The 15,225-nt window shown below is 42.4% G+C and overlaps 1 protein-coding gene across 1 annotated transcript in view; it reads right to left on the reverse strand.

The window, feature by feature from the left end:
- Window positions 1–1,408: 1,408 nt before the first annotated feature.
- gab2 (GRB2-associated binding protein 2) overlaps window positions 1,409–15,225 on the reverse strand; it is a 33,198-nt gene continuing 19,381 nt past the window's right edge. Inside the window, exons 3-10 of the mRNA XM_079353748.1 lie at window positions 8,879–9,107; window positions 6,203–6,795; window positions 5,354–5,451; window positions 4,907–5,186; window positions 4,655–4,745; window positions 4,395–4,497; window positions 4,146–4,268; window positions 1,409–4,030 (exon numbers count right to left, since the gene is read on the reverse strand). Of these exons, the coding sequence (XP_079209874.1) occupies window positions 3,887–4,030; window positions 4,146–4,268; window positions 4,395–4,497; window positions 4,655–4,745; window positions 4,907–5,186; window positions 5,354–5,451; window positions 6,203–6,795; window positions 8,879–9,107 (1,661 nt within the window). The 3' untranslated portion in view covers window positions 1,409–3,886. The remainder of the gene's footprint in view (window positions 4,031–4,145; window positions 4,269–4,394; window positions 4,498–4,654; window positions 4,746–4,906; window positions 5,187–5,353; window positions 5,452–6,202; window positions 6,796–8,878; window positions 9,108–15,225) is intronic.

Raw genomic sequence — 15,225 nt, forward strand, 5'->3', positions numbered from 1 at the left:
GTAAAATGTTACATCTTACACAAACAGTACGTTATAAATTCAAGCATATAAAAATACATAAAAAATACAAAACAATGGCAGAATAAGGACATTTCTGATATTTAATTGAAATCACTGCTTGGGATTACTTACCTGAAAAATAGAGATTCACAGTTGGTGTGTGGCTTAAAGAATAAAAGCAACAGTCCACTAATTGACTAATTGATGGTATTCAAACTTGAGTAGTAACATGGATAGTTCCACAGAGTGTCAGTTCCACTTAAAAAAAAATCCATAATCCCAAAGTTAACTGAAAGTTCTAGGTTTGTTTTTGTTGCAGTAAAATCATTTTTACCATGTTGCAATCATGTCAGCATACAAATAAAGTTCGATAGTATAACACTGGTCATCACAGATTTAGACTACAACAAGCACATTTAATTAACACTTACCTAATGAGGTGGAGAAACCTGAGGCAACATACTGTAGTACTAATAAAGACAATCACAGACAAAGGATACATGTTTCTTTGTAAAGCGAAAGGGATGGTAGGCTGAATATGCTCGGTCAATTCAGAAATATCCAGAGGGGCTGGGATGGATAGATGGATGGATATTATTGATAAAAATAGAAAAAGGAGTTAAATTTATGCACAATGCAGTCAGTGCAATAACAGCACACTGAGGGAGAAGATACTCCTACACACTTGCTCAATATGCCACAAAGTTTTAGTTGACCCCAATTCATCAGGTTATAGAAAAGTATCCCCTGAAGAACACCTCTGGTCGAATCGCTGAGATTGTAATGAATTAAAACTGTTTGTGGCATTTGAGCGAGCGTACTTCCAGAGCGCACAGTGCAGAAGACATTTAGGTTGTTTTCTGTGCCGACAGCCAGAGAAGACCCACGAAACTTTAACAGACACAGTATCACTGATATCCAAGAGAAAGTCAGGGCAGTCTGCAGGAGTTGGATAAAAGGAATATTCTTTGAATTACTCATTTATTTTTTACAAAGCTTTTGATAACATAGCTAACTAATATGAATTTAGCTCTTAGGGTGACTCAGACATTTTTAGCCAAACTTTTTTTCCTGTATGGGGCAATGATACATTAGTCACTGCTTTTTACTGGAAAATGGTGTTCTTTTGACTTATATTATGATTTTAAAGCACTTTAACAGTCACTGAACTGCTCCATGAGGTGCGGATTGAACACATTGTTTATTTTGGTATCAAGTGGCGGATCCCCTCTATTGAAGCAACAGTCCCATCTGCATGATGCGTGTGCTGTCCTCCACAACAACAGACGTTTAATTTCAGAGCATTACAGCGACAATTAGGAACGTGTGGATGAGAGAAGGGTAATGTTATCATGGCTGCAAGAAAACAGTGTTTGAGTTGATATTTAAAGAGGAGCCCGAACAGCAATGGTTCACTTCTTGATTTATTCTATGTCCACAGGTTTTAGTCTACCATTATACAGGAAGAACAAAGTATTCTTTTCTTGTGTATCCCAAATGCACTGTACCACATCACCATCACTCCGGACATTTTGTAATATTGCTTCACAAAATCAAGACAGTTTGCATACATCAATGTTAGTAGAGAGAAGGTTTCCTTATTTGGTTTTTGTGTCCTTTTTACAATAATCAACTCCAAAACGCACAATAAATTAATAAATTAACACACAGGCAATCTGCAAATGCTTTACAGTAGTAGCAATATCAGTGGTAAAAAAAGGACAACGATATCTACTAGTACAGTACGTCAACCCAGTGACAGTCTGACAGTAGATCTGAGCAGTGTTTTCAATCTCGCCCAGTCAAGCTGTCAATAAACATACTAAAATACACAATCTACCACAACACATACACAACTCTTCTGCTTACGACAGTTCTCACAAGATCATAAATTACACATCCATTTCACTTCAGAGACTGACAAGGAGACAGGCTTTTCTTCAGTCTTTTCGTTCCTCTCTCCCTCTTTGTTAATCACAGTCCACGCAGGAAGGCCTGCCAGTGCGACTCAAACTACCAGCCTTCCCATTTCACGACGAGATCATAAAATTCAACCTGGAAATTTGAAAAAGAAAAAGAAAAAGAAAAAAAAAAAAGAAATAAAATACAAGATGTAACAAACTTAGCTTAATTTAGTCTGACCTGACCTTTGGGGATATCTCTTGCTTACACCTATCAGTAGAAAAGAATCATAAAAACAATACAAAAAACTGTAAAAATGGTAGAAAAACATTACGTAATCTCAACAGAATAATCAATAATACCATCTAGAACTGCATGGCCACACTTTTCATATCAAGATCAAAGGGATTCGCCCCTCAGTGGTTCCAGCCCACAGTGAAATACTGGACTTAGGTTGAGCTAGAAACTGAACATTCAGTTTTCCTAAATACAATATGGCTCCTATTGGGAATCATTTTTCCAAGGCAAAATGTACATCTCAACTTACATGAAAATATAAGGCAAATTAAACCAATAGAAAAGTTCAGGAATTGAAGAAAAAACATCCTTACTCAAACTCATTTTATGTGACAATGATCACTGGCAAATCTTCTTTGTGGCAGGTTGCCTTTGCAAGAAAAGCACAATTTTACACAACTGTAGTGCACTTTTTGTCTCAGACAAGTGCTTCAGATTTCTAACAGTCAACAAGATGTGCTGCAAATATGTCATTCTATTAATAATTTACATACAGGAAACAATTACTCCTCAGAGGCTTCGCTGTAGTGTGTGGCTTATCAAAGAGCAAAGACATACATCAGCAAATGGTTGAGTTCCAGAAAACATAAATATGCTATTCTGCTTCTACTTAGCTTGTATTTATGGTCTCTACGGGATACAGAGAACAGAACGTGGATAACTAAACTCCTTGGAAAGAACACCTCCTGCTTTATTTCTGTTTCCAACTCTGTTTTCTTGGTCAGTGCACATTTACTATGAAATGTATTAAGATATTACCTGAAGTTAATTTGACCTCTGTAGTCAAACCTACAAAGATACAAGAAGCTTTTCCTTGTCTTCTGTCGTGTTTACTTCATTTTGAACATTTCGACGTTGCAGACTTTACCTGCACTGAAACAATTGGCCTGCCGTCCAGGCCGACAGCTTTTAAATACGGTGCGGGCTCACATTTAATTGAAACAGGGCCAACCACCATGTAAAGTAATCATGAGGGCTTCTGACATGAGCCTTTATGTATGTGTAAGGCTGCATAGCCCCCCCCCCCATCCCCCACGCCCACTTCTCTTACCAGACATGCACTGCTAAGCTGAAATTATTGCCCGCAGTGAAAATAATCTCTTCACTGCTTCTGCAAGACTCAGCACAAATGATGGATTGAAGTGAAAAGAGAAAGTCTGCCTGCATGCCAAAATTGGAGTGCATCTTGGCATTGCTGAGACCAGTCAGCGTGCTCTTACAGTATATTAATAAGGTTATCGACCAGTTAGCCTCTGCTTCTCTTTTAAACGGCAGCAAATAACCAGCGAGATGCACAAAAATGTTTGACTCTTAGGGCGCAAGTCAGACAGCTTTCATGATACACTGGTTATTTCTAAAGGATGGAATGATGAGTAGGAATGATATTTTCATACACAATAATCTAAAATGTTTCTGTTCAATTGCTGTAACAGTCTGCATGAAGAGCTTTGGCAGGGCACTTCTCCTGTATGGCCTGATATTCCGAATGTTAGCACGAGACTGCATTAAAAATCATCACAGAGATCAGGCATAGGATAGGTTGCATGGCTTTGTGTTCAAATAATTCAGTCAAAAACAAGGCCAACTGGTCATCATAGTTATGATAGAAACATGATACCAGAAATGCTTCACTTAAAAGTGTCATTTGTTTCCATTTTCTTTCTTATACTGTTTGCTCAGGTCAGTGTCAGGATTTGACCCCCTTGGCAGGTTCAGTAGACTGCCGCACATCGGTCCACTCCTGCATGGTGCTTTGCAGTGCCTGGGTCTTCTCTTTGTCCACTTGCACGTAGTCCACCTTCTCATCAGAGGTCACAGAGGATGTAGAGGGCTGTGGAAGAATAAATAAAGGAAGAATTGAGATTCTGACGTCAGGGCAGACTACACTGTGGTCAACATAGGAACAAATGCTTTTACAGTTTCAGTCTGTGAAATCATCTGTATACTTTTCTGTGTGGGCTGGGTGAGCCAGGCTGGAAGTCCAAAGCTAGGTAGTCCACGTTGCCACATTTCCTAGGGGCCGGGCTGCTGGTGCCACTCACGGCTGGGGAGGTAGACGCTGGGTTCTGCTAATAGAGACAGGACGGAGGTTTCACTCACAAAGGGTTCAGTAAGAAAGCCTAGCATGCAAACAAGTCGATAAAAAAAGAAAACAATGTGCTCCCCTGATCTCCCTCCCAGCTATTGGGACTCACCATAGCTACATAATTCTCTTCACTGTCAGCAGAGTCAGTGCTGGTGATGCTTTGTGTAGAGATTGGTCGACAATGCTGAGAGGACATCGAGTTCATAGCAGGCCTGGAGAAAAGCAGACAGGACTGTAAGTGCTGCTACACACAGAGACGAAGGACAGGATTTATCTGCACCCTCAGGCTGCATGTGGGTGTGTGTGTGTGTGTGTGTGTGTGTGTGCGTGTGTGTGTGTGTGTGTGACCTAGCTTCATATGAGACTCACATAGGTCGTGTCCAGGACATGGTGACTGGGCTCTTAAATGGCAGCTCATCAATGATCCCATTGTTCTTCAAATCAAGAGGTGTTGGTTTTGCTGTAGAAAATAACATACCAAACACTTTCAACTAAAAACATGGTCTCTGTAAAAACAATGCAGACTTTACAGATGATGATGATGATGATGATGATGATGATGATGAGTAATAAGGAAACCTACGCATTACATTAGTGAGAACTTGGTTGTCAATAACTTACATTTCCTGTTAGGTTTGAGGTTACGATTGATGGGTGGTGGTGTGACATCGCTGAGACGGCTGGGCCGGTGACACAGGGAGGCACTGCTCCCCTTGCGGGCAGGTAATGTTGCAGAGAATCCTGGGAAGTCAAAGTGATGCGGCCCAGGGCTCATCGGGATGTAGATATTCTTAGGACTGTCAGCCTGGGCAGCGCTTAGTGGCGAGGAGCCAGGATTCATGGGCACATAGTTGTCATCTGAGTTTCCGCTGTCTGACCGTGTCAGAGGGGCTCTGGTTCTCTGATGTGAAAAGAGACAAAGGGCAAACAACACTCTTTAACTCTGCCGGCTCAATATTGCAGGCAAACTGCTGCGCTCAGTTGGAGTAAATACGGCAGAATAAGGGTTTCTCTCTCTGCAGTTCATAAACCGCTCCGACACTCTGTGTAGACGGGAGAATGACTCACCAGGTAGGAGCTGAACCCATCGTTGACAGACTCCACAGACTGGCCTGAGTTACTGAAATGGATGGGACGGTGATGGCTGTTGGTTTCAAAGGAGGAGCCTGTCGAGAGAGTCAGGAAGAAAAATCAATATTTAACACTGGCATGAACTCCAAAAAGGTACAAAAAGTGAAACACAGTACAATGCCAAACCTAAATGTGTCAAATAAACATCGACTCCAATGAAGGTCAACTTGAATGAATAGGATAATTCAGCTTGTGAACACCTTTTCATCATTATTAAAAACCCATTTTGTATTTCATGACATGATTCATTAGTTTATAATTAGGCTCTGGTGTACAGGTGTCTGAACAGCCTGTAGCCTCACTAACAAGGGTCACAGGTCGATTCTTGACACAGTCCATACGAGACGTGAGCTTAAGCTTGGCAGAGCAGAGAACACGAGATAATAAGAGGCCGTGTCGTGTGTCTGCAAGTTTTTTTTTTTTTTTTTTCATTGCTTATCAGGCTGGAACGAGGCATTCTGGAGAAGACTGTAAAGCTTGAATTTCATTAGTGTCTCAAATAGAACAGTGTCTGCTAGACTAGACTGTTTGTTTCTGCTCAGCTGCTAGTGTTAAATCCGTAAAATGAGAGATAGGAGAAGAGGGAAAGAGTGAGTGAATGGGGGGGGGGGAGGGGGCCTAAAGTCTCTGCGATACCACAGATTGAGTCAGACTTGCATTCAAAAACAGGAAATGTGTGATTGAAAAAGATCTGTATGAGTCAACCGAGTTTCTATTAAAGAAAAAGCAGCAATCATGAGGAACATGCTTAGAAAGCAGACAAATCACTCAATGTATTCAGTGTACCTCTGTGCAGCCTGATGTTCTCTACAGCAGGGAGAGTATTCCTGCGAGGGATAACGGACACCGCAGTCACATCTCCGTTCTGGCTCCCTACTGACTGAGGACTCCCCCACTGGCCCTCTGAGCCCTGATTGGGTTTTGGGGGCCTTGGAGGAGGAGCACAGGAGGATTCGGAGCTGGATGGTGTCAAGGCATTATGATTCTTATCAAACGTCCGGGGGATCTGGTAGAAAGAGCCAGGCGTCGTGGGAAGGTCATAATTGTCAGTTGGACGCTCATTGTTGTGCATGGTGGCGAGGGTGTTGCAAGGCATTTTGAAGGTGTAGATCTCTTCGCTTTCTAGCTCAGCCTCTCCCAGACCACTGTGAGCAGGGGCCTCAGAGCTGTAACCCCTCGGCAGCACGTAACAGGCCTCCTGGGGGGAGTCATCATGCAGCGGTGACTGGTGTTTTCCTGGTTTAGGGAGGCTGTAGAAGCCATGCAACTGAGCACCCATGCCGTTCAGACAGTGGGAAAAGCCATGGGAGAGTTTCTGCACTGCAGAGTCGCTCCCCATAAACAGATTGCTTCGCGTGACCTGGGAAAAGCTGGCACTCCTGCAACATGGACAAAGAATTGCAAATCAATTCATTAAGGTTCTATTTTGCACATTTTTTTTTAAATGAAGCCACAACTCCCAAGAACACAGAAAGTTGTGTGACAAAATAAAATGATCCAAAATGATCTCAAATAATATAACATAGTGCACATTTAAATGTAATACCTCAAATAGTCACTAGATGGCAATGTAACACTTCAGAGGAATCATTAGGTCACAGGACTAAATTTAAAAAAAACCCATCTCTGCACAAGACCCCTAGTGCTGCTATGGCATATCAATCATTTTCAGTAGATGCAATGCGTTCTTGAAAAGATGATTTTTTTTTACACTTTCACAGCATATTTCTAGGGAAAAAAAAACATCCATGCAAGGCTCTGCTCGGTACCCTAGGGATGTGCCTCATTTATTCTAGCTCTTTGTAGAACGTGACCTTGAGTGCCAACTGGAACAACCTTACAGAACAGACATTTCTGGGCCAGTTAGCTGACCAATGGCCTGGCTAAGTTAGCCAACGCAAGGATAAGATATCCTCAATGAGTCGTTTCTTTATGGCTTCATGAGCACTTTGCATATAAGCTCCACTGTACTACTGTACACTTTAACTATGTAATGGTTAAGTTCAATCTTATTTATAATTCTTTAAATGTAAATGGAGTAATGCATCAAAGTAATACAATAATATTGGCATAGCGTTTTGTTCTCTCTCCGCTAAATGGCACATTTCCTTTCATTCTTCTTCTTCTCTCCCACCAAGATTTCAAACATCCATCTATATTTTGGTAATCGCTCTGCCTCCCATCCTTGTAGCTGCATGGTTTGTTTTGCATTGATTAATTCGTGCCATTTGTCATCCGACCGGTGAAGTTTATCCTGACATGAATCTTACTCGATCACCCGATGCCTGTCTTAATTAGCAGGCTGGAGTGAGGGAGTGACAGAAATATCTGCATAAAGTTGATGAGATGGATTCTGAGGTTTGCGTCCCTGGGTCTCACAGAGGTCCAACACAGCAGATTTATGTGCAAATGCTGTGGCTGCGAGGGCACTTCTACCCTGTGTGAGTCTGAATCTATAGGAGTGATGGATTGCAGCTTCACCCTCATTGATCATCTACTGAGCCGGCTATCTGCTGAATGGCATCATTATCAAAGCAGCCTTTTTAATTTGAGAAAGCGGGTATGATGGCAGAAGGCGCTGAGGTGAATGTTGATGAAAAACTCTAAACTAAATCTTGGTCCTTTTGTTCTCCTCGCAGCATGTAAAGCTGTATGCTAGTTACACAAGAAATATTCACATATCCCTACCTGCACGTTACTATTTGCCTATGTCTAACATTTAATCCACTTAATTGTTAGTTTTCCATTTTTGTGATCAAGTATCTTCATTTTGAGATTTTTAATACACTGAATTTCCGAAAAAGAAATTTTTTTCCTTGAATACATTTGTCATTAAATAATTCTCAAGAGGGCACACAAACAAAACCAAAAATTGCACATTAATTGCCTTTGTTAGACTTTTCAGCAGTAGGAATTTAGACCTCTCTGCCATTCTTATAGAATAATTAAGGTTGTCAATGACTCTATATGTCTCTACTTTTTCAATATCACACGTTTAAAAATCTCAGCTATTTTAATGATTGATAGTATCTAAATGACCAGCGCTTTAAAAGGCTTCATCTATTTCATAAGAAAGGGATGGATCCATCAAACATTGCACGAACACCTCTATACAAGTTTTGAAACTTTGCCAACAATTGTGCTATTTAGACTGTGTGTAAATGTTTGCTGGCAGTTTTATATTATGGAAAACAAGAAATGGCCATATAAAGCTATGGTTTTGGTGCCATGGTATTACTTAAGCGTAAGAACAATAGGTCATAATTGGCACTTATCTTTACAAAATACCTGTACCACTAACATGAACCCAGATAGACACATAAGCAGATCATTTCCACCCATAACAGTAGTTCTAACCCTGAGGGGATTCTTCACTGAGGAAGCGGCGTAAACCTGTACGTTGACCTGCATTAGCGGATAACAGGAAACTGACACAGGACGCCTGAGGGTCGTGACCCTTACCGTGCACTCTCCGTCTTCCTGCTCATGCACTGGTGAAGGAGGAGGTAGTCCTGGGGTGCGCTGTTGGACAGGGAGCCGTGGTGTGAGTGGCGTACAGGCACATCGAAGGTGAAGAGGACTGGCTGGCTGGAGTGGATGGGGGCAGAGGACTTGCGTTCTCCGGTCAGAGGAGCCATTGATCCCGTGACATCTGCTCCAACAGAACGGGGCATATGGTGCAACCTGCCGTCTGCAGACAGGAGAAATTGGAGTTAATGGTCATTCAAGCCACAACAGATTTATTTATTAAACCCATCATGAGATTTGAATCAGTGTCTTGCGGGAACATTACGCTTCAGGGGCAACACTCGCATATTCCATTTGTTGTCAAAACCCTGAAGTCAAAGGTCAGTTTGTAAATCATCTGAGGGTTTAAGTCTTAACATGACCTTGCTTTGCATGGAGTCTTGTATTCAGTAGCTTTTAGTCTGCTGTCTAATCAATAGAGAGGAGAGCTCTGTATGCAGGGTGGAGAGTATTGTCTGCTTTTTCTGGGCTGCAGGCTGTGAGTGGTTGGACAGCACATGACACAAGTTATCTGTTTTGTCCAGGGTCAATGTGCATTGTTTGATTCGTTTTTGATGGCCATTGTTTCCAACAGAGGAAGAGTACGCACAACAAAGTCTTACAGTCTCAGTGTATCTGTGCGACATCCGTGATATCTGCATTGAAAGGCTACAAAAGAAGCACAAATCTGAGACAGAGATGCTGGGAATAGAATGGGCAGGAGGCCAAAATGAGGAGGTGCACACTGAGATGTAGGAGTGGAGAGTGGGCGGCCCACTGATCCATCGACCCATGTTGCTGTGTGCAACAGCTGATAGGAGAGAGGAAAGAAACACCTCCAATCATCTTGTGCTCATAGTAATATCTCTTTGACCAGTTAATATGAGGATCTGCTTTAAATCGGGGACACAAGTATTTTTGTTTTAGTTGTTTACTAATTGGTTGGCAAACATCTAAAAACAAATAATGGATAAACTGTAGAAGTAAATCTTCTTACGTCAGAAATTTGAATCATTGCATGATACATCTGTGTGAAATAAATTACTGATGTTCTTAATGCCTTGTCTGTCAGCCGACTAACCAAGAAGTCAGCTATTTAAGTTCTAATCTAAAACAAATCGGAGAAGTATCTTCCCTGTGTTCCCTTGCCTGTCCTCCACCATTCTCCTCCTCTCTCAGACCTTTACAAAGCATGCTAAGGGTCAAACTGCCCTTTAAGAAAAGGCCAACGGTCTGAGTCATGATGTGAGCTGACCGTACAGAAGGACCACAGAGGAAAAAAAAAAAAAAAAGAAACGATCACACACAAATGCAGTGTGTGTGTGTGTGTGTGTGTGTGTGTGTGTGTGTGTGTGTGTGTGTGTGTGTGTGTGTGTGGGTGGGATGGTTAAAGGGCGGGGGTATTCTGGAGCACAGTTAGCTGAATGAGGTCACATCCATGCCTGAGGGGGAAAAGGCCTCTGCTGTGGGGTCTACAGGCCAGTGGACATCAGTGACACACCGAGGCCCACAGCCACACAGGCAGGGACTCCCCCCAATGATCCTCAATTACACCATTGTTCTGAGTGATTCCACTCTCCCTAGGCTGGTTAGGCATCATCTCCTTTTCTCCACAAAAAGCTTTGTAAAAGCTTTCATCCAGTGCGGTGAGTACTAGGCCCACTAACATGGGTAGATATATTGATTTGTTGTAGAAAGACAGCCCCCGCCGCGCGCGCCCGCCCGCCCCGCCAGAGGAGTGAGATGCATGGAAAAACACACGTGGGGATTGCTGACTTAAATGCTTAAAACACAACAAAACTTCACAAGCAGAACATCATCTTGTGAATCTTTCTGGATGTTTGTGTGACAACGTCTTTCCGCGTTTTTCGATTTACTGCCGCACATGACCGTCGGAATCCGAAGGAGAAAAAGACGACTGGTCCGGTCTGCTGACAAAATAGCCTACATGGCTCATCACTGACACTAATGGATCTAATGATGCATGTTGCCACTGGGAAGCAATTCCATCAAGTCAGTAGAACAACAACACAGAAGAAGAGAAAACAGCAGAAAATAAAAACAGGGATATTTCCCCCGAGGTGCTTCTGGGCCCTCCACCAGCGAACGCTCTGTGACTCTCAATGTAAGGCGGTAAATGTTTATTAAGTAAAGTGAGGAGTCCTTCTTAACTTCATTTAACAAAAGACAGTCCTTGGACTGGTAGGGTACCGTTCGACTAAAGTAAAGGCTAATCAGTTACTTATGGATTTTATTTCAAGAATCATTTTTCTTTACAACTGAGCCAAAACCGAAACATCAAACGAGAGCCAAAGACTCTTTCCCACGACATTCTTCATGTTGAAACAAACATCAGACTATTAACAGCAATGCGTTAAAAGACCCTTTTTGGTTGCTAAGTGACATATGGCTATTGTGGGTCAAAGAGCTCCCAACTTCATGAGCAGTTTTCCAATTATGCTCTCTAATACATCACCTACTGTCTCATCTGCTCTGTGGCTATAATCTAATAGAAGCCGGCTGCTGGTCTCACGGGGCCGAAATTAGAACCCTGCAGGATCACTAAAGACAAGAACATCTTTGTCGGGTGCCTCTCAGTCCAGCCAGAATTAGACGAGAACATATGATCATTTCATCTGAAAACGAGATGTAAAAATAGAACATACCACTGACCTTCTGAACTGAAAGAGTAAAGGAAGAGGACGCTGTTGAAATGTCTCAATGCAACATTTGCAATCATCTTTCATGAAAGATGATCATCGAAAAAATTCATGACATTCACCTGCCTTCAACCCGGGTAGAAGAAAAATGCGATGTCCTTAATGGTTTCATAGACGATTGCACGATTTAGCCTCTGGGGTGAAAGCTACATTGAGTGTTGCATATAAACTCTGATATGTCGAGACTCTGCAGGGTGGTCTGTTGATGGGGAAGGCCATTTCTTGACACAAAGGTCAGGGAATCAGTTTGATCCCATCACGGGTCGTGTCAAAGTGTCCTTGAAAAGTGGCCTCTACCTGCTCACTGCTCAGTGTGAGTGAAAGAGAAACGAAAGCGAATACGCTTGATATTTTCACTGCTGATATTTGCAGTCTGCAGAGAGTACCCAATAATGTTTGTCTGGCACATATAACTTCGTCAGCATGCTATTAAAACAGGTAACTACATATTGTTTTGTTGTTCATGACATGGATGTTTAATTCTGGATTTGCCCCACCCTCAACCCCACTACTTTACTGCCCTGCAAGGATCGCTCTGTCCAGTGGCTCATTAAAGCTACATGGTGTCCCAGGAGGCCACATAGTGCGGTCCATTTGCATGTGTGGTTAGCAGGGGGCGGGGAGCTTTCCATGTGAATGACAGAAATGGATGAAGAAGACAGTTGCTGCAGCAGAGATGAGCTAGGTATCCACAGGGGAGACCTGTTCGCACTGAAAGAGCGTGACACTCAACACGAGGGGGGAAAATGGCGTCCAAACTGTGCTCTGAAGAGAACAAAATGACATGGCTGTTTTGCTCTCCTTTGAACCCCACTCAGAAGCATATTAAGCAGAGCAGACACACAGGAGCATTCCCTGATCACATTACCCCCTGTGTGCCTGCCCGGCCCGCGCCGCAGCATCATGTGAGCACCGCCCACTGACAACACATCAATTTGTCTCAAAACACTGCACTGATCAATCACATCAGGACTTGTTGGGGGCTAGGAATTACGGAGTTTGCTGTATGTATAAAACAGCTGCTATATTTGAACGCTCTGACCTCATTTCTGCAGCGTGATAAATACAAGACAGTTTGCAACAGTAAGGTGGACGAAGATGAAGAGTGTTTTTTTTTTTTTTCCTCTTCTTCCCTCATTATAAACATGCCAGACGTACCTGGAATGGATCATTTGATTTGACCGTACAGAGCATTACAAAATGGGAAACACATGATGGGCTGAGATCGTGATACTTGTGTAGCAGTGTACAGTGAAGCGAGTTAGCAGGGGAGGCTCTTCACAGTACCATGACCCTTTGCTTGTATTAACTGCAGTGGTAACAATCCAGGCTAAACCTGCATTGCAGTGGCACTTTAATCTATTGCACAGATCTGTTCATGAAAAAAATGTATTTGAATTGAAGATGTGAAACATTTAAGTGACACTTTGTACCGCCTGTCCCATCTCCTCTACACACTGAAGCATCGTGTTCATATTTCTAAGGATGAGTATAAAAGTGCTCCACACTGTAATTCTACAGATGTGCGGGCATATACAACTACCAATAAAACACTGACATGGAATAAATCTGTTCACCCCTGTAAACACAGGAAGCAGCTCTGCAATAACAATGTATGAGTATTAACATAATCGGTCTTCCAGTTACAGTGAATGTATTATCGTGCTGCAGAAAAGAAAGAACAATCTGCAGATTCTATTTCAAATGACTGATCAGAAGATAAAGACAGGTATAAAGATCTTACGGTAGCAGCTGGAACAGTTGGCTTTTACAGGTTTAATATTGCTAAAGCTTGGACGGCAGCGGCCCATTACAGTGATTGGCTTTTCCACAGTCTGATTCTAAACCTGTCATTTAGACAATCAAGCTGATGCCAACTGGAAGATGATAAGTAACTAGCATACAGTCAGAATGTGTGCATTTAAATCCATTAAGATTACTGCTGAATAGGAAGCTGGAGCCCAGGTTAGGATGAGCAGGCATCAGAAGGAAAATGAATGAGACTAGATTGTCAGTGTCGTAAAGTTGGAATAAATGAAACAAACTTGAGACTGAGTTGCATTTCCTACATGGTAAGATTTCACATCTTTCTGATGGAGCAGCATCATTACACTCATAGTATTTAATGCTAGAACTTGGCTTGACTTGTACAACATCATGCAACTACAGGGATACGTTTAATGTGTTGCATGAGATGAGATTCCTTCCTTGTCAATAGGTTGATATGTTACCAACACTGTTATATTTTAACTATCATTTCTTTGGCAGAGGGAAAAACAAACAAGCAGAACTCTGCTACCCTTCAAGATTCCTATTTAATCATTGTTGGTTAGTCTTGGTTTCACATTGAGTCAACAATCTGTGTTCCTACTGAAAGACGGAGCAGGAGGGGAAGTTCTGAGGTGATTGCAATGATTCGTCAACAGTTATATTTCCATCGCTTTAGAAAACTGACATCCTCCACGAGACAGAGAGACAGCAGAGAGCTGATTTATCTCATCATGACACACTTTTAAGCCACTGAGACCCAAATCTGCTGTGATGAAAAATCAGCATCGCATCATACAGGGGTTTAATGTCAACACGCAACACACTCAAATATTTTGTTAAAATAAATGAAAAACATCTTCAATGTCTATTTGACACGAGCTGCTGAGACTGCTGTTAGAAGTGCTGATTTAGTGGTTATTCTGTTTTTTTCCCCCCCATCTCTCACCATCTTAAGGGCAAGAGTTGAGCTGAAAAACAATACTGACTTTATTTTTTGCCAGGCGACAGCCGGGGGGAAAAGACGAAACGGTGGAAAACAAAACAGAGTGGGAGCTGTCATGCGAAACGAGGAACAAAAAAAAAGCAGAAAAATAGGACCGCTGACAAGTAAAAACCTCGTCCCTTCGTTCAGATTATCCTTGTCTCAGAGTTCAAACAGCTGGGAGGGAACAGAACAAAGCCTGTGATTGACGAGATGATGTTCCATTCATTAGATTGTGCTCGGGGGTGGGTCTCCCTGGCTGCAGACACACGCCACACGCCCAGCCAGCAGTATCTGATAACAAGAGCACGAACACCCATCAACAAAACTACAAAAACATGCAAAGCAGAGGTGCTACAACGACGTGTTGCTAAAGTCAGCTATTGTGTCCATTTTCTCTTCAAAACACTTTTTTGTTGTCAGGCGTTAACTGAGTGACAAACACATCTGCACTTCAGTCACTTTGGTTGCTGTGATGAAACAAAGCAAATCAATCACCGAAAAACTAACACGCAATTTCAGAGCACCTGCATCCTGCACGATTTCTGTTCTTTGACACACAGAAAGTGTACACCCTCCTATTTGATGATTTTGATGATGGGTGTGCTCAATGTATACTCAGGTCTCTGGTTTCAAGTCGTGCCTGAGATGCTGCCAACAGTATTGAGGGATGCATGGCAGAGGCAGCAGCAGCGAACTGCCCTCAGACAGTGTTGTGGGAGCAGAAACCTGACCTTCATGTGCCATGGAGTCTCATTATTTCAACAAAAATCAATGCAGACGAAGGGCACTTTGTTAGGGGAAAAGGCAGACGGCCATGCATGTGTTGG

This window comes from Symphodus melops (genome assembly GCF_947650265.1).
Source record: "Symphodus melops genome assembly, chromosome: 10".
Lineage (NCBI taxonomy): Eukaryota > Metazoa > Chordata > Actinopteri > Labriformes > Labridae > Symphodus > Symphodus melops.